This window comes from Amphiprion ocellaris, chromosome 9 (assembly GCF_022539595.1).
Source record: "Amphiprion ocellaris isolate individual 3 ecotype Okinawa chromosome 9, ASM2253959v1, whole genome shotgun sequence".
Classification (NCBI taxonomy): Eukaryota; Metazoa; Chordata; class Actinopteri; family Pomacentridae; genus Amphiprion; species Amphiprion ocellaris.
In genome coordinates this window covers 12,840,843-12,864,338 of record NC_072774.1, presented here as the reverse complement: position 1 = coordinate 12,864,338, position 23,496 = coordinate 12,840,843, and the positions used below count along the sequence as shown (strand labels likewise).

At 37.2% G+C, this 23,496-nt stretch overlaps 2 protein-coding genes and 1 long non-coding RNA gene across 3 annotated transcripts in view; 1 reads left to right on the top strand and 2 right to left on the bottom strand.

Moving 5' to 3' along the window:
- Positions 1-831: 831 nt before the first annotated feature.
- LOC111579092 (uncharacterized) lies at positions 832-11,142 on the bottom strand. Its single transcript, XM_023286212.3, has 6 exons — positions 10,917-11,142; positions 8,922-9,045; positions 7,642-7,684; positions 7,181-7,213; positions 4,897-4,929; positions 832-1,611 (listed from the first exon to the last, which is right to left on the bottom strand). Exons 1-6 carry the CDS (start codon positions 10,973-10,975, stop codon positions 1,274-1,276), a joined length of 630 nt encoding a protein of 209 aa, XP_023141980.2. The 5' UTR covers positions 10,976-11,142; the 3' UTR covers positions 832-1,273.
- LOC129349607 (uncharacterized) overlaps positions 9,909-23,496 on the top strand; it is an 18,887-nt gene continuing 5,299 nt past the window's right edge. The window contains exon 1 of the long non-coding RNA XR_008602670.1: positions 9,909-10,028. This is a non-coding gene — a long non-coding RNA (uncharacterized LOC129349607). The remainder of the gene's footprint in view (positions 10,029-23,496) is intronic.
- apom (apolipoprotein M) lies at positions 16,487-21,364 on the bottom strand. The gene is made up of 7 exons (XM_023286213.3): positions 21,198-21,364; positions 20,700-20,839; positions 19,506-19,576; positions 17,730-17,864; positions 16,781-16,879; positions 16,652-16,679; positions 16,487-16,570 (listed from the first exon to the last, which is right to left on the bottom strand). The coding sequence occupies exons 1-6, from the start codon at positions 21,309-21,311 to the stop codon at positions 16,666-16,668; spliced, it is 573 nt and encodes a 190-aa protein (XP_023141981.1). The 5' UTR covers positions 21,312-21,364; the 3' UTR covers positions 16,487-16,570; positions 16,652-16,665.

Genomic DNA, 23,496 nt, shown 5'->3' with positions numbered 1-23,496 from the left:
AACTTTTGCTGGAGCTTGTCACATTTTAGAGTTTCAAAACTCTCCCAGGTGTCTCTCATACACAGAAGACACAGTTTTTGGCCTAACAGATGTGGGGCTGCTTCAGGCTGAATTTGGGAAATCTGAAGTTGAAATTACAAATAATAGCCTTGGGTTTAATGTGTTAATTAGTGAATGACTGGAGACTTTTAGTGCTGAGGTCAAACATAATGTCTGTCTCAGCCTGACATCTCATGTTTCATGCTTGACCTGTTTTCTACAGAAACAAACAAGACAGAAGTGAAAAATGCAAAAATGAAGACTATGAAAAGTACCGTCAATGCATGACTTGTATAGTGTTGTAGGTCTGTAATGACACATTAGCAGTAGCTCTGAGTCTGAGTCTGAGAAAGCAAACTGCCTCCAAGCTCAAACATGTCTGTGGATGTTGTGGAGGGGAAACGTGGTGACTGATGTTGCACCAAATATGTGGCTTCCTGCTCTGCACCTGTTGCTCAACACAAAACCTAATTAAATATCACAGCGGTTACATACAGTATCTGTGTGCAGCCACAGGGCAATGACACGAGTAACAGCGTGTTCTGAGTTGGCAGGGTGATTCGACAATACTTAAAGGTTCCTCAGGCATTACTGGAATGTCTTTGCGGTTTGTGTGGAGCTTTTTCTAACTGATAAATGTCCTGTCAGGCTGAGTAATGTGAGGTGTGAACCAATACAGATGGGACACATACGTGCAGGGGGGCACTGGGTTTCATGTGATTTGGTGGAAGGTGACGCCACCTTGTGTCCGCAGCAAAAATTAAAAGTCAGTGGTTTTAATTAATAAAATATTTTATTCCTTTCATTTACTTTTCCTCCTTGTAATCAAACAATATAGTATTCCATTTTATAAATATGCAAGCAGTGAAGAAGAACATATTCATGCCCCAGACTGACAGTCACAGTTTTTAAAAAAGCAGTTAACTTAAAAAATGTACACCATCACCAAATGTGTCACAATTTCAAGAGTCAGAACCAGCTGGCTTATTTAAAATTCTGCTGAGGTTGGACTGGTTATTTGAAGACGTGGCCTAAAATTTGGATTAGTGTTCCATGTTGGCCACAAATAAGATTACAAGACTTTTAATGATATTCAGAATTGTGGAATCCATGTGATTTGCAGTAATTTTAAAAAAATGTATAAAACTGTGAGAATTAAACTTCCATCTCAACATTTCAGAACAATCCCAGCTGATGAAGTTAGTCGAGGCCTACACTAGCATAGCAGTCCAACCTAATAAAGCTGAAAAGCGCCCCAGACTGTGCTATCCTTCAGAATATCACCTGAGATTTCTAAACTGACACTGTCTCCCTCCGTGAGGCTCACGATCCTGGCCACCCACACGAAGCCCTCCTCCAGAGGGCACGTCCCCTCTGCCAGTTTCTTCATGCTTTTGCCAAACACTTCGTTTCTTTTCAGTACCACAGATTTGGACTGGTGCGTCTTTCTGAAGGTGACCTGAGCATAGATGAAGTACCAGCTCTTCTTCTTGCAGTAGATGGAGTCGTTTCGCAGGACCAGGGAGCATGAGTCGCAGCCAGGTGATTCTTCCCAGTATTGATCTTTCCCAGCTGCAGGACATCAGGAAACTTTTGTTTAGTCACTCAGCGACTGTAAATCCCAACTAAATTTAGTCCAGAGTCAACACAAATGTTCAGAAATATCAAAAGGACATAAAAACTTATATTTACATGACACAGAACAAAACATCCCAAGTAATGCTGACACATTTTTATGTTATATGTAAAGGAGCCACTGTAGAGGAACCCTTTGAGCTTAAAACAATTCCCTGAAGAATCCCTGCAGCAGAGGTGAATTGATTCTGAATTCTTTATCATTATTATTAGGAATTCTTTACCATTGTTATTACCTTTGCCATTATAAATAATTATCTAACAGTATCAAATAGATCACTAAAAACAATAAATAGCTATAGCTAAAAGTAACAAATAGATAGCTAAAGGTAAATGATCAAACGGTAAACTAAAAATAACAAATAACTAGAAGTTAACAATTATATGATTAGTAAAACAAATAAATAGTTGGCTGAAATTAATATATGGATAAAAACAATCAATGAAATGATTAGCTTAAAATAAGTAGTTAATCCTTTTAGCTATTGATGACTTTTGGCTAACTGTCTGTTACATTTAGCAGACAGTTTTTACTTTTAACCAACTATTTGTTACTTTTAGCAGTTACTTTTGTCTATTTGTTACCTTTATCTATTTGCTCCTGTTAACTAGCTATTTGTTACCTTCAGCTAACTGTTTGCTACTTTTATCTATTTGTTACTTTCCCTCTCTTTACTCCTTCCAACTAATTGATACGTTGAGCTATTTGTTATTTTTACCAAACTGTTTGTTACTCTTAGCTGTTTGTTACTTTTATCTATTTGTTACTTTTCTCTGACTATTTACTCCTTTTAATGATTTGTTACATTTAGCTACATGTTTTCTACTTTTATCTTACCATTTACTCCTTTTGCCTATGTGCTACTTTAAGCTAACTATTTGTTACTTTAGCTAAATATTTGTTACTTTTAGCTAACTATTCATTTTATCCAACTATTTGTTACTTTTATCTACTTGTTTCTTCCATCTTACTATTTATTCCTTTTAACAATTTGCTGCTTTGAGTTATATGTTACTTTAGCTAACTATTTGATACTTTGAATTATTTGTTTCTTTAGCTAACTATTTGTTACTTTTAGCTAACTATTCATTGCTTTTAGCTAACTGTTACTTTTATCTACTTGTTACGTTTATCTTACTGTGTACTCCTTTTAACAATTTGTTACTTTGAGTTATTTGTTTCTTTGGCTAACTATTTGTTACTTTTTGTTAGGTAGTTGTTACTCGTTGGATAGCTCTACTTTTTACTTAAAAGGTGAAAATTTGCACATAGAAGCCAGTGAGTTAAACATTTAAGAAATGTCAAAACAAAGAAAGACAGAAGAGACATCCATTTAAGCTGATGATCCAGTTAATGTATGATTTCCTTCCAGTTGGTTTGAAAAACTGATGCTGCCTGTGTTGCCGTGGGCTGTAATTACACCTTCAGTCGGTACAGCCCACATTACAGCTCTGCTTCGGGTTTGTTGTGGCTTCAGGAAACCCACTTCACACAGGAAAAGAGCAGCATGGTGGGAGGAACACAACGCATGAGACTGGAAACATGACAAGGCTGAACAGTATGTCTCTCTGTGTTAGGATTATTGGAGTGAATGATGACAAACTGGGGCGTCCTGTGGACTGTGGGCTCATACTATAGGTGTAGAAGCAGATGAGGAAAGCAGCATGACTCAAAATATGTATCATTACAGCTTTAAAGCTAAAGGAAATTTCTCTATAACAGTAAATATTCATAACTAAATTAGCAAGCTTAGAAAAAAAAGCATGTTTAGTTTAGTTTTTTTTTTTTTTTTTTTTTTTTTTTTTTTTAAACAATGCAACTTCCATAAAATCAGCTAAGCTCTTTCCAAACTCTTTTCAAATATTTCTACCCTGGATGCTCCTACCAGGCCTCATAGTTGTGAAGCTGTTATTGACTAATTAAAAAGGTTTCCAGTGTTTGTTTAATAATTAGCCATGGACATGAAGTCAGAGAGAAAAACAGGGACAAATATAGAAATATAGGACTTTCTAGTGTCAAATTACTCAAGCTTTTTGACATTCATAGAAGGCAAGGACCCTTGAGGAATCTTTTAGGCTTGAAATGATTCCTTCTGGAACCCCTTTGAATGTTTTTCTTTTTTTTCAACCAATTCTGATTATTTTATTAGTGTCACTTTTTATTGTTTTTTTTTTTTTTTATCAGAACAGCTATACAGCTATCAGAAAGTCAGACAAAATCCAAATATGCCCCAAAATACTAAACATGCATTTAGTAATATCCCTAATATTGTTCAAAAGAATTCTATTTATTTCTACTTACTGCTATAAAAATAAATCCTGAAATAATTTCTTAGTGCATTTTTAATATTATTAACAATGGAAAAACTTGCCACTTGTTTTATATTGGACCAAAATAAATTATTTTTATACTGTCCCCATTTTGTTCCTTTATCATTAAATGAAGCAAGCTGATAATATATACATGTGTAAATTTTGCAATGCCCAGAATAAAATTCATAAAACAGCAGGTAAATGTTAAGTTCCTCCCAATTCTAAGAAAGTATGTTGAATTTGAAGAAGAAGCTGATTGAGAAAACAAGTTTACAGGACTTTCAACTCTCATAATGGATCTTCGTTGGACCAAGACAGATGCAGTTAAATCTGCTTCAGTCAGTTCCAGAACTCAGATGTGGTTTTTCTGCACCCACTTTTCCTTTAACCTACATCTGCTTCACTTAAAGGCTTCCTACGTTTCTCAGAATGACTCTGAGCTGCTCCCAGACTGCATGTCTGAATTTGTTGCTCCCAGCATCTGTGGGCGTCGAGAGTGACAACACTTTTCATTCAAGCATCATAACTAAACAGCGATCAGAGACAAGTGAGAGTTGGGTACTAAAACTGGAATCTCTGTCTGTTTTATAGTTTTCTCTGCATGACAGTTGAAAGTGGGAGCAAATGAAGTTATCGATCTTTGAATCTGACTGTTCTTGGAGCAATTACTAGAAATTTCCCAGCTTGATATTTCATTGTAAGTTGTCCAAAGCATAAACAAAATGCAAGATGATAGTTGATGATTTTAAAATGCAACTATAAAAAATTTCTCATTACTTGACACAAGTTTAGATGCATACATTTTAGATTCACCCTCAAGGTAGAGGTTCTTTATGAAGCCATAATGAGCTTCCCAAGAAGTGACAGCATGAATCTGAACATTATCTGAACAGGAGGAAATGTACTTACACTTCATCAGCTGGATGTACGAAGGAGACGTTTCTGAAAAGCAACAGAATTTCAAGGTTTATCTGCTGATGCAATAACTGTGGAAAGGTTCACAGCACAACACAACACATCTTCACTTCCCCTTCTCATCCTTCACTTGGTTATTGATGATTTCCTATTAAAGTGTGGCAAAGAGAATCAATGCACACAGCCAAATTTCAACATAAAAGCATGCTTGCACTTTGTTGCTTGCGCAAGTTTGTGCTGCAAATGCAGTATACTTTTTAACACAAAAAAATGTTCAAAAACTGTACAAACTGCCAAAATAATATACAAAAAAAGTCTTAAATATTGACATTTTTAGCTGATTTAAATACAGTAAACCAGTGTCATTTTACAGACAGAAAGAGAATTTACTATTTCTTTAAATACAGATTTTTGTGATTTACCTTTTTTTTATATCAACAGGTAAAAAATTTTTTGTGGGATTTTACAAGATATAATCTGTACCATAGTAAATAAAAATAACTTTAAAAAATATTATTTCCAATTTTTGAATCCTTAATATAGATACATTTCAGTCAAATAATGGCAAAAATAGTTGAAATAGCATTTTTGCTGATTTAAATATAATTTTAAAAAGTGTAATTTTACGAAAGATAAAATTGCTATTAGTTAAAATAAACACATTTTTGATGTGGACATTATGTACAATTTTGTGCATTTGTCTTTACAGTCAAAATGTAAATTAACATTTTATCTCTGTGATTTTATTAGACAATATCTGTGTGTTTTTTAACTGGAAAAAATTTGTAAAATAACTATTAAAAAATATTTACCATTGTTATAGAAATAGAGAAAATAGAAAAAACAATTTTTCTGTCAAATAACTGCAAATATCTGTAAAATGAAAAAAACTAATTTAAATACAGCAAAAATTTGTGTGGTAATACAAATACAACATAACATAAATTACAAAATAAAAACTTTTAATAGAATCTAAATTGTAAAACTGATTTTGTAAATTACTATCTGTAATTTAACAAAATATTAAACACCTGTAAAATATCAGTAAATTGTGAATTAATCCTTCAATTATTTTCTTAATTATTCAATTAGCTGTCAATTGTTTGTTTAAAAAAATGACTCAAGCTGATTAATCGATTGACAGAATACTTGATGATTAAGTCGATAGTTGACATTTAATCAATTATTCATTGTAGCGTTGGTGCAGTAAATGAATTTTCAGGCTGTTGAACTGGAATTATACCCCATAAAACCCTCAAATAAACTCAGCTTGAAGCAACCTAGTTAAACCTATTTAAAGCAAAAGAAACCAATGTATCTCCTATACAGTGTAAGAATAAATCAAATTAAGATAAAGTTTCTTATCAAGACAAGGCAAGTGACATTTTACTTGAATTTAGTCCCAGCTTCAGCCCCCACCTGACCTCCCTCGTCCTCCCCCTCCTCCCTCCTATTCCTCTCTCCACTTTCCTGCTGCAGCTCAGCAGAGCTGCTCTGTCCAGCTGCTGTTCATCACCAATCACTCATCAATGGAACTCCGGGCAGCTGCGGTGCAGCACACCTGATGATCATCTCCACCATAAAAGCCAGCTGCACACTCCACACCCTGCCAGATAGTAAATGCTGCTCATGCAGTCAGTCGTCTAGCCTTGAACCTTTGTTGAGATTTTTCCATTGAAAAGCTTTACCTTGACTAATCGTGTTTCTCTTGCCGAGCTCCGCTGACCCAGCTGCCTGGTCCCACCTGCTCTGTCCCCCCATCTCCTGCACTCCAGATCCAGCCCTGACCAGACCTCCCCCCTGCCTCCCTCACCTTGGACCTGCTGCCTGCTCCTGGATCTCCTGCTCGTCGTGGAGGGTCTCTGCCTGCCATACTCCCCCCTCGGCTCCGGAAAACACCCCGCCTGTCGCCCCCCTGGAACGAGGCCCTCCTGCCCGCTCTCCGCCGCTGACCCACCCCACGGAGAACGCCAACCGGGCCGCCGGTTCCTGGTACAGTCACCCCCCCACCCTCCCCTTTAGTTCAGTTACTCCAGTCACCAGGTTCCCCACCCCGTCCAGCACTCCCCTTTGTTTTTGTTAATAAAATCCACCTTCGTTCTTGCCTCAGTCCCTCATCTGTGTGCTCTCTGCTCGGGTTCACCCCCACGCCGTGACATAGAAAACACTAAATAATCTGTATATACTAAAAAATAGACCAACTAGATTATAAATCTAAATATTATCCGATTGTTTTCAAAGTATTTGTAATAATAAAATATATATATATATATCTTACCCGTTGACTTCAAAGAGACCACGAAAGCTTTGTCTGAAAGAGAAAAGTCAAATCAACCTTTTGTTGTGAGATTTTTATGAAAATAAGCTACAATTAGGACAATAAATTGATGAGGAGCCGATCCATTATCTGAGCCAACGTGCAGGTGTAATTATGTTTTATAACTGTTTCCCAATAAAATGTATTGATTAAATATCTGATTGGGTGAGAATCAGGAGCAGCAGCCAATTAACACTGAAGGATAAATGTATAAAAGCTGAAGTACAGACAGCGTTATTCTAAAATTTTTTAACGGGATTTTCATTTTTACTGCAAATATTTATCAGTATATTAATTCCAGATATGTTTCCTGTCTCCTTTATAACTAATAATCTGTTCTGTTCTGAAAACACATTAGTCAATTTGTACACATGATGTTACTTGAATAGGAATATCAAGTAAAAAATTACCATCAAAATTACCTGTTGGACTGATGTTGTCTAGCTTCAGTGTGGAGACTTCGTCCTTTAAAAGAAAGAAAACGTCATTTGTTTGAGTCAATACAGCTGCTGGACACATTGACAGTTAATTTAGCTGTAAATAACGATGTTTGCTGAATTGCATTCTACAGTACAAGTGTTTTAATCCCTTAAACTCCAGGTTATTTTATGGAATTTCCACATGAAAAACATCCTTGAAATTCAATCATTAACACCTGTGACGACAAATTGACTGAAATCTGAAAAACTCCTGAGAAAATTTGCAATTTTACTTTAATTTATCCTGCAGATTAGAGGCTAAATCACAACCTTATAGTACTGAGTCAGTGAGTTTATGGTAAATTAGGTTTGCTCTGAGGTTAGTAATTCCACGTGTCCTGTTGCTGATGCTTGAGCCAGTCTGTCATGATGCTACTGCCACCTACAGGTACAAACTGGGAGCGCTGATTCACTTAAAGCCACAAACAAGAATTTTAGTGGAGCTGATTGCAAAAGGGCTGCAACTAACAATATTTTATTAATAATCAGTCATTTGTTTTGTCTGTAATATGTCAGAAATTGGTGAAAATATGCCAGGATGATGTTCTCAAATGTCTTGTTTTGTCCACAACTCAAAGATATTCGGTTTACTGTCATAGAGGAAAGAAACCAGAAAATATTCACATTTAAGAAGCTGCACTCACAGATGACTCAAACCGAGCCTTTTATGTGAAATTACAGACAGATGTGGGATTTTACAAGAACATGTGATTCTTAATTTCACGTGTCATGTGCAGGGCTCTTAAAGCAAAATGAGTTCACACAATGCTAATTAAGCTGATCGCTTTCAGGTAAATCCCTTTGTACTTTTAAATATGCTGGAGTTTTGTGTCTGTTTCTGGAGCAGCATTCAGGCTCTGGTGCACCAGTTGTCATTTTAACCAGAAATGTTTAGTTTTTCAGAAAAGGGAAGCAACTACTAGTTTAGAGGGGGGAAAAAACCCAAGAAGCATCCAGGAAAAGTTTCGGATGCTGCAGATGAAAACAAAACACTTCAGAGGAGGAATTACAGTCTAAAACAGAAAGCAATCGATGTGTCATTAGTGAGTGTCAACCTTGTTCGTGTAGTTCCTCTCATTATCAGAGGGGGGAGACAAACTCTCCACACTTCGACTTTGATATGGACTCATTATAATACAATCTGTCAGCTAGCAGGTGACTCTTCCAGCAGCGAGTGTGAATCTAAATGTGATCCTCTCTGTGTGGGTTCCAGGTGTACTGACCTGCGCTGACTTTGATTTGATGGAAGCCAGAAAAACAGCCATAACCACCACGGACACGGTGAGCAGACCACACCACACCTGCAGCAACAGGTACCTGTGAGAGGACCTCGACTGACCCTCCATCCTGCCAAACACACAAAAAGCATGCATTAGGTTTCTCTTATATCTGAGTACACTTCAGATTTAAAAAAAAAAAAAAAACACCAGTCTGATCCTTTTTACAACAAATTTATCAGTTTTTTTGCAGCTTTAAACATCTTTTTTTTTTTGTCTTATTTCCATAGCAGGATGCTGATCCAGAGTGGTACTCAGTGCAGCCATATCCCCTGAAACCCTCATAGATTCTACACTCAAGACTCTAAATACAGTGAATATTTAGCATATAAAACACATATGTTTTTAAATGCATCCCAATATTAAGGTTTCAATCAGACGAGTCCAGTTGAAGGCTTTTGTCGAGTTTCTCACTGCTGCTTCTCACGTTACTTCATTTAAAGAACTGTTTCAGGTTCCATAAATGTTAAATTATCACGTTTCATTAAAAAAGCTAAGACTAGATCCATTATTGATCATGTCATGGCCTTTCGTGTGTGTGTATTGAACCTTTACTGAACTGTAAAATGCTGTTTATAAGGAACCTTTTTCTTCAGACTTACATTTTGCTGCTGACACTTTGGTAACTTACACATCTTCACCTCATGTGGCACAAGCAGTCAGATGGTAAACAGATTAGAAACAAATTCCCCACCATATTTGGAGGGGAAAACTGAGGTCAGCTCATATGACTGCTTGTGTGATGAATTCGAAAGTGGAAATTTTAAGCCATATATTAATTCTTCTCTAAACTGAGTGAATTAATAGTCGACCTGACGCATAACTAAACCAGACCGTGCAGAATAACTGGCATGTCAAAAGGCACTGTGTTTGTACCACCAAGCTGCTGCCTCTCGGGGATTTCACCTCGTTATGTGGTGAACAGTTTGTGGTCTTGGTTGTTTGTTTGTAATGACAGACTGAAACCTGTGAAATGCCACTGACCCCTCAACCTACACCTACATGTCAGTCAAACTCCAAACCTTTGAACAAGAATGTCACGATGATCTCCAGGTAATTTCCGAGTCTACTTGTTCAAATCGGTGTGCTTTGCATTCCAGCGCACATGTTGCATGGCTTAGAGCAGATGTAACTTGGCACGGTGGCAAAGAAAGGACTAGTGGCAGCTTATCTACTCAGTGTGTCGTAAGCTTGCAGATATGCTCATTAAAACTGAACTATAAAAACAATCTGACCTACAACTGATGCTATGATTTCATCTGAAAGGTCTCTAATTATATTCTGCTATGTTTATGCTCAGGCTCATTGTGATAAATGGCAGCTGTGGTTGCCATTTTAACAGTTAATTACTGTAAAATTAAAGCTAAGATATGAGGTTTAATGTTTAATACTCTGACTAGGCTTTCCATTAATATCATGTATTTGTTATTTAGTAATGCCACTGTCATGAACATCAACTGAAAATGTAGTTTTGTTCTAATAAATGTGTAAACACCGCCTCGAATTGCTGATATACAGCATAAATCACAATCTTTAAGGTACAGAACTGAGATCTACCAACTGTGTCTAATATTTAATAATTTAGAAAAAATCCTAAACAATAAAGGATAGGACAAGGTAGATGTATCTATCTCTTTGTCCAATAAATTTGTTTAAATCAGTTTTTTCTGCTCTGATAATGAACATAATGAAGAGCACATCTGACTTAAATTTGTCTGAAAATGAGTCATTGTCAGTTATGTCTCTGCAGCCTGAGAAAAAATGTCTCCTCTGTGAACACTTGTTGACACAAACTTTCACAATTTTGGAAATTCAGCATCACAACAGCAGCAAGACCTCAACCACAGAATAGAAACATAAGAAAGTCCAAGAGCCCTCAGACAAATTGCAGCAATGTAAAACAATATTTAACCAAGAGGAACCAAATATACCTCAACTCACCCAGAGTGTGTTGAACTCTCAGTGTCCAAACTCATAGACTGCTTCTCTCTGAGAGACATGTCAGGCTGACAGGGTTTTCCCTTTTACATGAGCTCGTAGTGAAGATGAGATGCAGTTTTTTTTTTCTTCTTCTTCTCTCTGTAGACTCAGTTGTGGTTTGGAGGAGGCGGGCTGTGGTGTAGGAGGCTCCAGTTGTGGATGCCACTTTGCAGAGCAGGAAACTCAGAGGCCCCTCAAACGCACTGGCTTGAAACTTTCCTTAGATCTGTTAAGCCAAGGTGCAGTTTCATGCAGCACAACCTGGACGGTCCCCCTGAAAAGGGAGAGTGAAGTATTGAAATGGCTCACAAGCTGTAAAATGTACAATCAGATGTGAAGATATGAGGCCAGTTGCTGACACATTGATGGTTGCTGTGGGCGGTGTGTGATTTCCCACGTCTATAGGTCGCTGTTAGAGTTTAACACCCAAACAAATATGACGGGGACTTTTTCTTCACACCAGACCTCAGATCTAAATTGATCTAATATGTGTTGTGGGGATATAGTTTGTAATCCTGACTTGCTGCTGCCTTATTGTGTCCCAGAGTCTCTTTTCTGAGTTTAAAACTCAGTATATGCAATAACAGATAATGAGTTTGAACCTATGCCAAATTTCTCTCATGCTGCTTTGTGGTTTGGCCTTATTTTGTGTGAAAACAAACACGAGTGTCTCAGGTCTCTTTAAAACTACGTAAAGTTGCTAAGTGTGAAACATGTATTTACTATTAGGTATGAAGTGTTAGAAGAGTCAGTTTTAACTCGAGTGTACCCCAGATTTTGATGTTTGAATACAATAAATTTGAATTTCTTTATTTGTGCACAAACTTGAGTTTTTTAAATATTAAAAAAAAAAAAAAAAAATGCATAAAATCTTTCACCAACCCAGCTTGGAGTTAAATTCTCTCCCATAAAGTTGTTTTTAGCCATTTTTTTGTTAGTTTAGTTTCATTTTGTTGGTCATGTAATTTCTTGCCACCCCTTCTCATTCCCACAATGTGATCCATTAAGTAGTGACTGCTTTTATAAAGCTTATCTTCATAAACTACCTTATTTTGTAATAGTAATTAGATATATTTTAATCATTGAAAATGGTCTTTTCATTCGTTTCATAAGTGACTAAAGCAAAGCAATAATATTTGCAATAATTGTGGTCAGAGTTCAGTCATTAAATGAGTGGATTACTGTGTTTTTCAGTCTTAAAGACCCTCACTGGGGACATTGTTTGTTTGTTTTTGACTTGTTAACATGTTCATATGGTGTTTTTTAATATGCTGGAAGACATAATGAGTGAAATAAGCAGGCTATGCAACAATGTAGAGACATTTGAAAGCAGGAAGGGATAATTTTCATGAAAAAAAACTTCTAGATTTGTAATTTTGATGCACAGAGATGAGATTTTAGGGGTTAATTCAGTGACGAGAGAACTTTGAATCTTCCGTTAGGTGTAGTAAAGCTGTAATTTACTCTCTGATTTACCATTTTGAGTCAAAATGTTCATTTTTGGTGGAGCTCTTCACATCTCATACTGGCCTGGTGATGCAGACATGTTACTGATCTTTTTATGCTCAACTTTAAGCCTTAATACAATCTAAACAGTTGAGCTGTGTAGAAATTCACCTCCTGTACTGTTGTCATGCACAGGGAAATTATCTATAGACACCAAACTGTTTTTCAGCTGAAAAGTTGTACATTTTAACACGGGGCTCTTTGAGGATCAGTTTTGGTGTCAGCTCCAAGTGGACATTCAATGAGCTGCAGTTTTTGACACTTAATGTTGACTTCATTTTTCAGCCTTGGAGGTTGCTGCTTGATTTGTGGATGTTTTCTAAGAGATTAGCCTGGCACTAAAAATTGTAATTGTCATTTGAATAACCTGAGTGTTTCAGCCATATTTCTGACAGAGTGCATCAGACAAGATTGACATAAGTGGGTAAAGATGCATTGGCTGCTACTTTCAGCTACATAAGCACTTCAGGGCCTCTGATAACATTTCAGCGATGTATGTCACATTTGTCAAACTATAAAGGTTGCAGATGTTCCCAAATGTCCCTAATATCATAGTTTTCATTTCCTAAACTGTTAGTAAATATCTTTTGTTGCTGTTTCTATGTGATTCTTGTAGGTCTGCTATGCCCTCCAGGAGCAGCTACGTCACCTCCACCTGAACTTTCCAGGATATCAAGCCCCAGAATTAGCCTTCTTTGGCATTTCTGTGCCTTAGCCATTGCGCCGGTGCTGCTGTTGGAAAGTGTGTTGCTATTATTGCTATTTTTCTTTTATTTTCTAGTTGCAGTCTTGTTCATCTCTTCTCGTTAGGTTTAGGGAAGCCTCATAGGGGTTGTCTGGTATTTATTTTGCTTCCTTTTTTTCTTCTGCTTTGTGGTTAGTTGGGGAGCTCAGTGTTATCTTTCTTTTGGAGCCATTACAATGACATACATTGTTAGGCAGAAAAAATTATCGGAATCCTCATTAGCAGGAGATCTTTTAATGCATCCCTGCCTCCTTAAAATTTTATACAGCTAATCTGCAGCAGCGAGTAGGTTTGGAATTTGATTGCTTTAATTAACATAATGAGGAAATGTTCTGAATTAGATGCAAAACTGATTACTGAAGATGTGTTTCATTTGCTTTCCGATACTGAAAACAACATTTGCTTCGAGTGACTTTGGCAGTATCATTGTTGTGGCAAGTAATGGAAAGATCATAGATGGGTTTAATAGAGAAAAAGTCCACACTGACCTGGAGACACAATGTTTGACCAAAACTTAAACACACAGACAGGAGTCTCTGGTGTTTCTCCCCGATTAGAGTCTTTATTGGTGAAATGTTATGGTATGTTGGTGGAAACAGGAGCAAAGTTGAAGTAGTTCCGATGTAAAGGCAGGTGTGAGGATGAGAATTTATGGTATGAAAACAGTAGTGAAACTTGTATGTTTGGTTTTGAAGCTGGCAGACGGTCAATTTCACTTGAGTGTTGTTGGTTTCGAGCTCCAAGGGGCGTCCCCATGCAGCCAGTAGATTTTCTCCTGGATTATGTAAATGTCACCAACTTTCTCCTACCTAATTTCTACCAAGCACACACACACACACACACACACACACACACACACTCACACTCACTCACTCACCTACATATGCAACATGAAAAAGTAACAGGTTGGATGTGGGCTGCTGGGTGCTGTCCCCTAAAATCAAGGGAACAAACATCTTTTCACCATTGTTTTTTGTGCACATCACCACATAATTCCCCACCAGGTGCTATAGGCCAGTCCAAACTCCACCACAGAAACTAAGCTCCTTGGTTTATGTCACTGCATGTTGTCCTATAAAATGAGAACAATATAGTTCTGAGTTTCGTCCCACAGTGCTGACCTGTTAGTTCACGATGACGAGAGCTCACACTTCTGCTTTGTGGTCCAATACGTCAGCTATTACTGGGCTTGAGTCAAAACACAAAAACAAGTCAAGTGAAATAATTTTCATACTTCATAAATTTGTAGCTCAACCACTTTTTAAAAAAACGGTTGGTGTTTTTTAATATAACATAAGCAGGCAACTCGGATAAGGATTACATTTCCAAAAATCCATATGCTAGTGCTCTCTCATGGGTAACTGTTTTACAGTACCCTAAAGACTTTACTGTGCTGCAATTTCTTGTTCAGATGCATCCAAAATCCTTTCATATTGGCTGATGTATTGGCCAGATCTAGCTGATTATAAGATGTATGTGGAGCAAACACATGATTTAGGCCTTTAAGCCGGAAGCTGTTTCTGAAAGGCCAAAGTGAATAAACTTTGGGCTCTGTCAATAATCAGAATCAACTTTACTGCCCAATTATGCCTGAACGCGCACGGAATTTGTCGTGATCCTGCAGTGCAAACATACAAACACTAGACTGCAGTACTGCACATAAACAACATTTAAAATATTACACAAACCTTGTGAGAGCTACCACATGACAGTTTACTGTGCAAACATACCACACAATCTTAATGAGCACAGAACAGCCAACATACTGGCATGTGGCAGTAAAGTGATTTTACAGTGCAGTGATTGTCTAGTTTCTTGAAAAAAAGCATGCATTGTTTAGTAAATATATTGTACATGGTGTTGTTTTTGTACAAAATTGGGACAAAATATGAAAAAGGCAGTCTCCATATCACCAGGAGAGTAAATAGCAGCCTTATGACAATGAGTCAGTGACAGATTTTACCGAATCTGTTCTAAACTCCAACGCTACCAAATTTGATTCAGCAGAAGTGAAACGCAACACTGCTGCATCCATTTGAGTTACAGTAGCACCAGGCAGCCACTTCATGCTCAGACACCTTCGTAAACAGTTTTAATAACAGGTCCTGGCACAAAAGCCTCCAGGGTAGAAGCAGTTTTTTAATCTATGTTTATTTGTATGATACATTTTTAGTGTGAACAGAACTAAACTGGATTGTTGATGGGATCCAGTGTGAACAAAGTGACGAGAAGTTTGGTTTTGGACCTGCTCAAATCAAATGTCATCCATACAGCCCTAATAAGTAAGATTAACAGTGACAGTTAACACCAATTAACACTCACTTTCTAACCCAGAAAAACAGAGAGAGGGAAAAGTCCAAAACTAAATGTAAAATAATGTGAATAGAGATTTTTTTTTTTTTTTTAAATCAGCATCATTCACAACCCCTGAGATTTACTGGGAAGTGCATTAACACCTTGACCTTCTACAAAAACATTAAGTACATCAATTCTTCCATGCTTTTACTCAAATAGGAAATATGAGATCTTTTTTAAAGGCTGTTTTTGTGGTCTTGGTTTTACTTTTGAATTTTGCACCACAACTGAACCCACAGTGCATTCCCTAGTGAAGTCAAATCAGCAGATTGTGTGACTTGTTGCCCGGAGAATTTCTAACCGCACACCTTTATTATCTTACAGTTACACCTAACTTGTTACCATGCAACTGTGCATTGTTTACTGAGAGAAATGTGTTTGCCTGTGACATTGCAGAACACTGGTTGCACAATGTGAGTTTGTTTGGCCCTGAGGAAAGGTGAAGTATATAGAAGGTGGAACAGGAGTATAAACATTTGAACGTGCCGCCGCTCACGTTTTTATGGTTCTGTTTATTCTGATTAAACTGCTGTGTATTAGAGACAGAATAACAATCATCCCGCCTATTTCCAAGGAAAACTAACTGGGTGCTAGCAACAAAACATGAATTGATAGCATATGTGTTTATTATATCTCATGGCAACAGAGAGTAGCACAAAAAAGTCCTTACAGACTTGACATGCCTTCATTTAAGTTATGTGAACAGGTGCCTCTGTTCAGTAGTATTATTGGAATTCCCCAGCTTGTTACTGGGTGGATGTGGGCGCATTCTCCCCCATAAAGATGTTTTTGTTACCTCAAAGTTTCTGTAGTTCTGGTTTTTGGGACTGAAAGTGACAGGTGTAATGAGTGTATCAAAGGAGCTGCCTTTATTTCTCATAGCATTGCATTTTTCACACACAAATATCATGAAGGAGAAAAAAAGTTAGTATTTTTGCTTTTATTTGTTTTACTCTTACACAGAGAAAGTATGAAATGATCTTATTGTCATCGAGGCTCCAGCAGCATCCTGTAAGAATCAAGAGATCCCACTGTAATTTCAATCAGCAAGAGCAAACCCAGTTTAGTGAAATGTAATATTTGAACCTACCTCTTTGTTAATGGCTAGGCACAGAACTCTGCAAACACACAAATGATTGTTACAGTTTGCAGAAGAACCATTTTGAGAGATCCAGAAGCATCACTTTCTGAAAAAGGACTCACTATACAAAAAACAAACCTTTCTCTTGAGGTGGTCTGACGCTCGCCTGCATGTTATGACATACTGCATTTTTCAGAAATGCTGTCACCAACTCATCTTTGACGTCACTGTGGCGAGCTTCAGTGAAAAGCAGAAAACAAAAATGTTGGACATGCACAATAATCATGCAAAGTGCTTGTTTGAATTAGATTTTCTGGAAGTAGGAGAGATTTAAATTTAATTCACCCCAAAATGGGAAGTAAGTCTTACACAACATAAAGATCTAAACACTCTGCAGGCAAAAACCAAACCTTAACAGTTTTATCTGTAGCTGTAATCTGTAAATGACAAAGTATATGGTTCGATAAGCAGCAGATTGGTCATTTATTTTGTTGACTAAATAACATAGTAGAGCCAACTGTTTTGCACCTGCTAAAGGCATCTGGACCAAACCACAGCTAATAAATCAGATAGCTGAAAAAAAACTACAGCTAATCTTTTAGATAACTAAACAACTTACAGCTAGTCAGTTAGATAACTGACCAAACTACAGCTAATCTGTTAAACAACTGACCAAAATATGGTTAATCATTTAGATAACTGACCAAACTACAGCCTAACCATTGGCTACCTGACTAAGCGATGATTATTCAGTTAGGTAAGTGACCAAGCTACAGCTAATCCATTAGACATCTGATCAAACTATGATTAATCAGTTAAATAAATGACCAGATTACTGTTAATCATTTAGATAACTGACCAAACTACAGCTAATCAGTTAGCTATCTGACTAAATCATGATTATTCAGTTAGATAACAGACCAAAGCTAATCAGTTAGACAATAGACCGAACTACAGTAAAGTACAAGCGGTTTGAAGATATTTGATTGGTATTTATCTGCCGAGGATAACAGTCTAGGAGAAGGCTGAAGTGATATTTCATTGTGGCGTATTATTTGTGGTGAACTGCTGCTTCCAGACAGCTCACCATACAGCATGTGTCTGTGCAGGGAGTCCACTGTGCCGGTCTCGTTTAAAGGAGGTTCTACTTCCTGGAAAACGATGCAGTCCGGACAGTTGGCCCACTTGCCACTCCAGAGCAGGTTCCTACGCTGCGGCCTTCCTGGATCAAAACCACAGACACCAGCAAGGCACATATATCTTCATCCAGCTCTTCAAACTTTGCTTCAAGTCATGTCCTTGTGTTTAAATCCACATTGGAGGAGCACAGTTTTGTGCTTGCATGTTTCAAATTCCAAATGGACATGCCAAAAAAGAAAAAATACTTTACAAACTTCACAAATAACATAAGGGTCCATGGTCTCTAGTAATGCTTTAAATTAGACATTTCTTAATAGAGAAACATCTTGAACTACAATTCTACTGAAGTGAACTGAGGCACGACGATAGTAACTAAGAAATCATGACAGTCATTTAACTTCAGTTCAGCTCAGTTCTGCTCTGTCTGTACATGAGTTATTACAGGAATAGAGCATAACAGGTGATTATCATTTCTCACTTATTACCCAGGGAGTTCATTTGAAAAATGCACAGTCATTTTAGTGGCTGAATGCGGTACTTTCTCTCTTTGCCCTGCTGATTTCCACCTGTAACCTCTGACAAGTTGTAGCTATTTATTCATCTGTGTGAAAGCATAATTCCATTCACACTGTTATACCTACTAGTTTTTGCATGAAGCAGCTTTAACACAATAATAATAAAACAAATACTGGAAACAATAACCTCATAAAGGATAATGAAAAGATGCTACAGATGTTAGAAAATTACTCAGAATAAGCAACAAAAATTTGACTTAAAAGAAGATAGTGATTTGGTGAGTCTGAGTCTTGATCTCCACCCAGAACAGCCAGAGATTCTTGTTTGGGACATAAATTGAAGACAGCAACTCTTATATATATAGTCTGGAGCCTGGCCAATCAAAAAAATCTAAAAATCCTAACCCTAAAGCAAATTTGTATCCAGTATAGTGATGCTATAAGTGGCATAATGTGTTGTCTTCTTAGTAAAGTACAGCTGCACGTCTGCTGAACAGAGAGTTTAGAAGTATGAACACACGAGTCACTCAAGGGTTTTTCATTAGTTCTATTTTCTACATGTGCGCAAAAACTAAATATCAACAAAAGTCCCAGTGAAGCAGAATCTGTTTCATATTTAAATTCCTCAAAATGCCTCCGCTGTACAAGATGGATATATATATATTTTCTAAAACCTTTTATTTTAACAAAGAGCAATTTGTATGTAATTTCAGTGTTTTACTATATTTAAAACTACAGAAACTACAATTAATCTGTATTTTACATATATTTCCTGTTGTTTGTTTACTTTTTTTTTTTATTTACATGTTCCACCATTTTTTAACAGATTTTTTTGGCATCAGCTACCAGATTTTCAACTTACAAGAAGTTATTTGTGACTCTGACAGTTTCTACGATTTGATTCTTTTCAAAAGCCTGTCTGGAATTTTTCAAATATACAGCTATCTGGGAGACTGCAAAGTGTTTAAAGCTAAAAACCCCATTCAAAAGTAATTTCAGTGGCCAGCTTTAGTTTAGTGATGGTCTAACAGAGACACTCAGGGGCTTCCCCAACCTACTAAGAATACAACGCTGGGAAATTGCTTAATCCCTGCATTGTCTTGATGTCAAGTTGCTTTTTTCTATTTCTAAACTCTGCCACAAAATCCCCATCTTTTTAGCTAAGTAAACAAAGTGTATCCCTCAAAAACTAATTTTTGTGCAGTTACCTTCCAGCTCCAGGTCATCCCTCTCAGGCTGCAGATGATAGGTCCATGTCTGTTTAATGCAGGCATCTCCTCTAAAAAAAAGCATCATGTTGAAAAAAACAACAACACATTAAGTAGCTGAATCTGCAAGTGAACATCACACAAAGACTTTCATTTTTGAAACATGCCTTTACAACTTTTATGCTGTCTCAATGTCACTTCCCTAATTTAAGTATCTGTTTATGATGTTGGGATTTCTTGTTTTAACTGCGCTGCACCAGTTTCACACATGCTTAATGTGTGTGAAACTGGATGGAAAATGTGTACTTTTTACTTCATTTTTTCGTATGTGTATAAAACTACTTTTCAGATTACACTTTTACATTACAATACATTTTAAAGATTCAGCTACTATAACTGTGAGATTCACTTAGAACATGCTCCATGCACCAAGATTAGTAAACCGGTATCTGGCCAAATGTGAAATATGGTCACAGTCTCTAATTCTGTTCCTGCTGTTGAATAATAGTCCAAAAAGAGTTTTTGCTGAACATTATGATGTGGCAGTAAAGTTGACCTCTGACCTTTCGCTTTCATTTTACTCAGAGATTTGTGTAAAATTTTCCCTTAAATTGCCTGTAAATTCTTATGTTATGGCCAAACCCATGTCTTGAGAAGTCACAGGGACCTTTGACTGCCAAGAGTTAAATCAGCTCATCCTCAAGTTCAAGCCAACAGTTGTGCCAAATTCGAATAAATTCCTTCAGGAGATATTGTTTTTGTTTTGCAGGTTTGGTTTAACTAGAAGTCGTAGAGAAAATTATTATTCACTATCAGGTGTTTTTTTTTCACCTTTCCTACCCTAATCATCACATAACAACACAATTAGTTGGCCTTCCACTGCATGAACTCAGAGGAGAGGTTTACAGGATGCACAGTTTCAACCACAAAGTAAACTCTTAATTCGCCAAAACCATGACACACTGACTAACTGGATATGACTCCAGTTCTATGAGCACAAAGGAAATAGAACAATAGAGGTTTGTTGTGTTAGTCTGTCTGGTGAATTTTATACAAATTCTACTGCTAGAACTTGCAGGCTCTTTAGGACCTGAAACTTTATTTTACCTCCATTACTTGTCTTTTGGCCTTTCAACCTTTGGGACCTTTTCTCTTTTACAGTTTAAATGTATGTGTTTGAATTTGCTGCCTCACATGCGCATGTGTCCAGTCAGCTGCAGCGTATCATTGGCCGTTTCCTCCATGGTGAACCAAGAGTTGTCCAACGCTCTGAACTGCTGGATGTCGGCCTCGGTGTGGCTGACTGCTGCTTTAAAGTACCATTTTCCAAGATACTAAAACAGAGACACAAAGAGCGTGGGGGTAGCGGCATAGGCATGGGAACGGAAAGCTATTTAAATAAGAGCCCACGGCTTGCGACAAAGACCACTCATGGAAAGAGCAGAGGGAGTGGAAAGTGCATCAGTGTGGTGGCGTCTAATGTTTATCTCGGCAAATCTGTTTGCATCCGCAGTAGCTGTGAAACAACAGTGCAGTAAACAGAATGCACACTTAATCAGAGCGTTATGCAGCAAGACCAACAGTAAAATTAGCTTGTCTCACTGCAAAGTCATCCAAAACAAAAGTGCTGTCATCATAAATTATGGTGCATTTCCAAAAAACATCAAATCTCCATCGGGTTTAGTTTCTCACCTGCTGACGGTCCACAGTTTTCACAGGCAGCAGCTCTGGATATATGCAGGGATCAATGGCCTGCTGCAACAAACCACTTAAATACAGAAAACAAGACAAGGCCTCCTTAAACATAACTGCAGCTTGAGTCAATACTCGGTGATGAACCAGTTCGAAATGCTCCGAATGTGTGTAAAGTCCCAACATGTCAAGTAAATACTGTGGGTGTAGGTAAATTATTAACCTGTATAAATGGATTGTCTACGATTTTCAAAGGAAGCATAGAATTGGTTGAAAGTGGGGTTCAGGTATCATTTAATGTAAAGAGCCAGCTATATAGGGTGAAAATATATATAGTAAAATGAATCACGCTCTCATACAAGAAGCTTGTTCCAAAATCTTGTGAAAGGAGAAAACCCAGTTAGCTCTCATTCTAATGAGTCACCGTTGTATGTAGGAGGTGGTGGTTTTTTAAAATCTCGTCAACAAAGCTGCAGTTAATTATAGAAAGTGTCAGTAACCTAACAAACTGCAACCTCAAGCTCCCTTTTCGAAGCACTTAAAGAGCAGAGCATTACTAATTTGTTTGCGTTCAACCCCACGCTCTCTGTCAACAGACACGAGGAATCATTAACTCCGTGTTTGAAGTGCTTTATATCATCCCACACTCGCTTTTGGGGGGAACAGCATTAAAGAGCACTGGCAAACACACAGTTTATTATTAGTTATTAATCAAATCATTTCTGTTGAATATAATGTCATATATCAATAGCAAATGGTTTGTTTTATGTGAAAAACAGTCCAAAATACAAAGATATTTAGTTTTACCCTCTGAGGTTCTGCACCTCTGTGTAAACATGACAACCATGGCTAGAAACAAAAAGAACTCAGAAGTGTCTACTGTGCAGTATGACACAGTTATAATTCCATAAATAGTTTTTAAAAGAATCCTACAGCTATGTTCCATTTTAAATTAGTGTCTATACTTGTCTCTTATGTGCTCCGTGTAAAGAGCCTGCAGTTCAGCCAAAAACTCAGTGAATCTTCATCATAGCTGTTGGTAAAGGCTGAGTCCCTCATGGCTGCATTGTTGTGTTTAGGAGCACTGGTTTATTTATTTATTTATATATTTAGCTTTTTACAGAATCTGGTTATCACTGAGGATTATTTTTGGCATGTTTAAAAAAAAATATTTGATGAAATGCGACAATTTTAAGCTTAGATGTGGTTAAGGTGACTGATGTGAGATGAGTAGTCAACAGCCCTCAGAAAGTTGAAAATGTGATGTTTTTCCCTGTTTTTGTAGTTTCCGACTCTGATAAATGGTGTCGTTTATGCACTTTTTCAAAGATGGCATGCCTTTCAAAACTGCCCATAAAACCAGCAAATACTCACTTTAGAAAAGTAGCTTAAAAAACTTAAATATTGTCTATCATAATTGACTGATTAGCCTTTTTAGGTCTCATGTAGGTTATTATGAGGCAGTGAAGGACTGTAACGACATTCTGCTGAGTTTTGTACTTGCATACTTGTAGACTACTTCAGCATTTCCATTTTATGCAACTTTCTACTTGTATTCCCTTTCATCTAAGGGGCAAATATTGCACTTGTTACTACATTACATTTGTCTGACAGCTTTAGTTACTTTTCAGAGTACAATTTTTCAGAACCTTCCTGTTCAGAAAGCCTCACATCTCCAGGTTTTGTGTTTTCTAATGTGATTTTTTTGTTTGATAAACTGAAAGTTCAAGTATTTCTTTCTGGCCTAAGAGCATTTCTTACTCTTTAAGACAAGATCAAGATATAGATGGGTGACAAATTAAAGGAAAATTTAGCATGAAACATCTTGGTAAGGTGTTGGGCCTCTACGAGCTTCTTGGCATTGAAGACTCTAGAAACCTACTGGAGAGATGAAACACTTGTGCTAAAAGATATTCCCTCCTTTGGTGTTTTGATGATGACTATCATACTGTCAACATATTTGCCCAAAATAATTAATAGATTAAAATAATAGAAAGTGATGCATTGCTACAGATTAAACTGAGCTTATTTCTAAACATGCACAGCAGTAAAATACAACAAACATCACTGCAGCAGTAATATTAACCCAAGAGCGCTGTTCCCTCTAAGATGCGCGCGTGCGCAATTGCGCACTGCTGACACGGTCTCCGCGCACAGAAAATCTGCGCTGTGCACAAAAAAAATCCAACCTAAATTGTACATGAAATAAACACGTAACAATTCATTCTGTGCTATTTTTCAATGTGAGTCAGTGAGTGACCGGTGACTGGCTGCTGCAGCCAATGATGCGATTCACATA

Bases quoted from the DNA above. Each gene is read 5' to 3' on its own strand.
- LOC111579092 (XM_023286212.3), bottom strand. From the start codon at position 10,975: ATGTCTCTCAGAGAGAAGCAGTCTATGAGTTTGGACACTGAGAGTTCA. The intron at 7,214-7,641 runs GTAATTTTGATG...TTTCTCTTTCAG, and splicing joins AGACAACATCAGTCCAACAG to ACAAAGCTTTCGTGGTCTCT. The intron at 4,930-7,180 runs GTAAGATATATA...GTTGCTTTTCAG, and splicing joins GGTCTCTTTGAAGTCAACGG to AAACGTCTCCTTCGTACATC.
- apom (XM_023286213.3), bottom strand. From the start codon at position 21,311: ATGTTTAAGGAGGCCTTGTCTTGTTTTCTGTATTTAAGTGGTTTGTTG. The intron at 20,840-21,197 runs GTGAGAAACTAA...TCTCTGTTTTAG, and splicing joins AAACTGTGGACCGTCAGCAG to TATCTTGGAAAATGGTACTT. The intron at 19,577-20,699 runs GTGAGGCAGCAA...GCTTTTTTTTAG, and splicing joins CTGACTGGACACATGCGCAT to AGGAGATGCCTGCATTAAAC.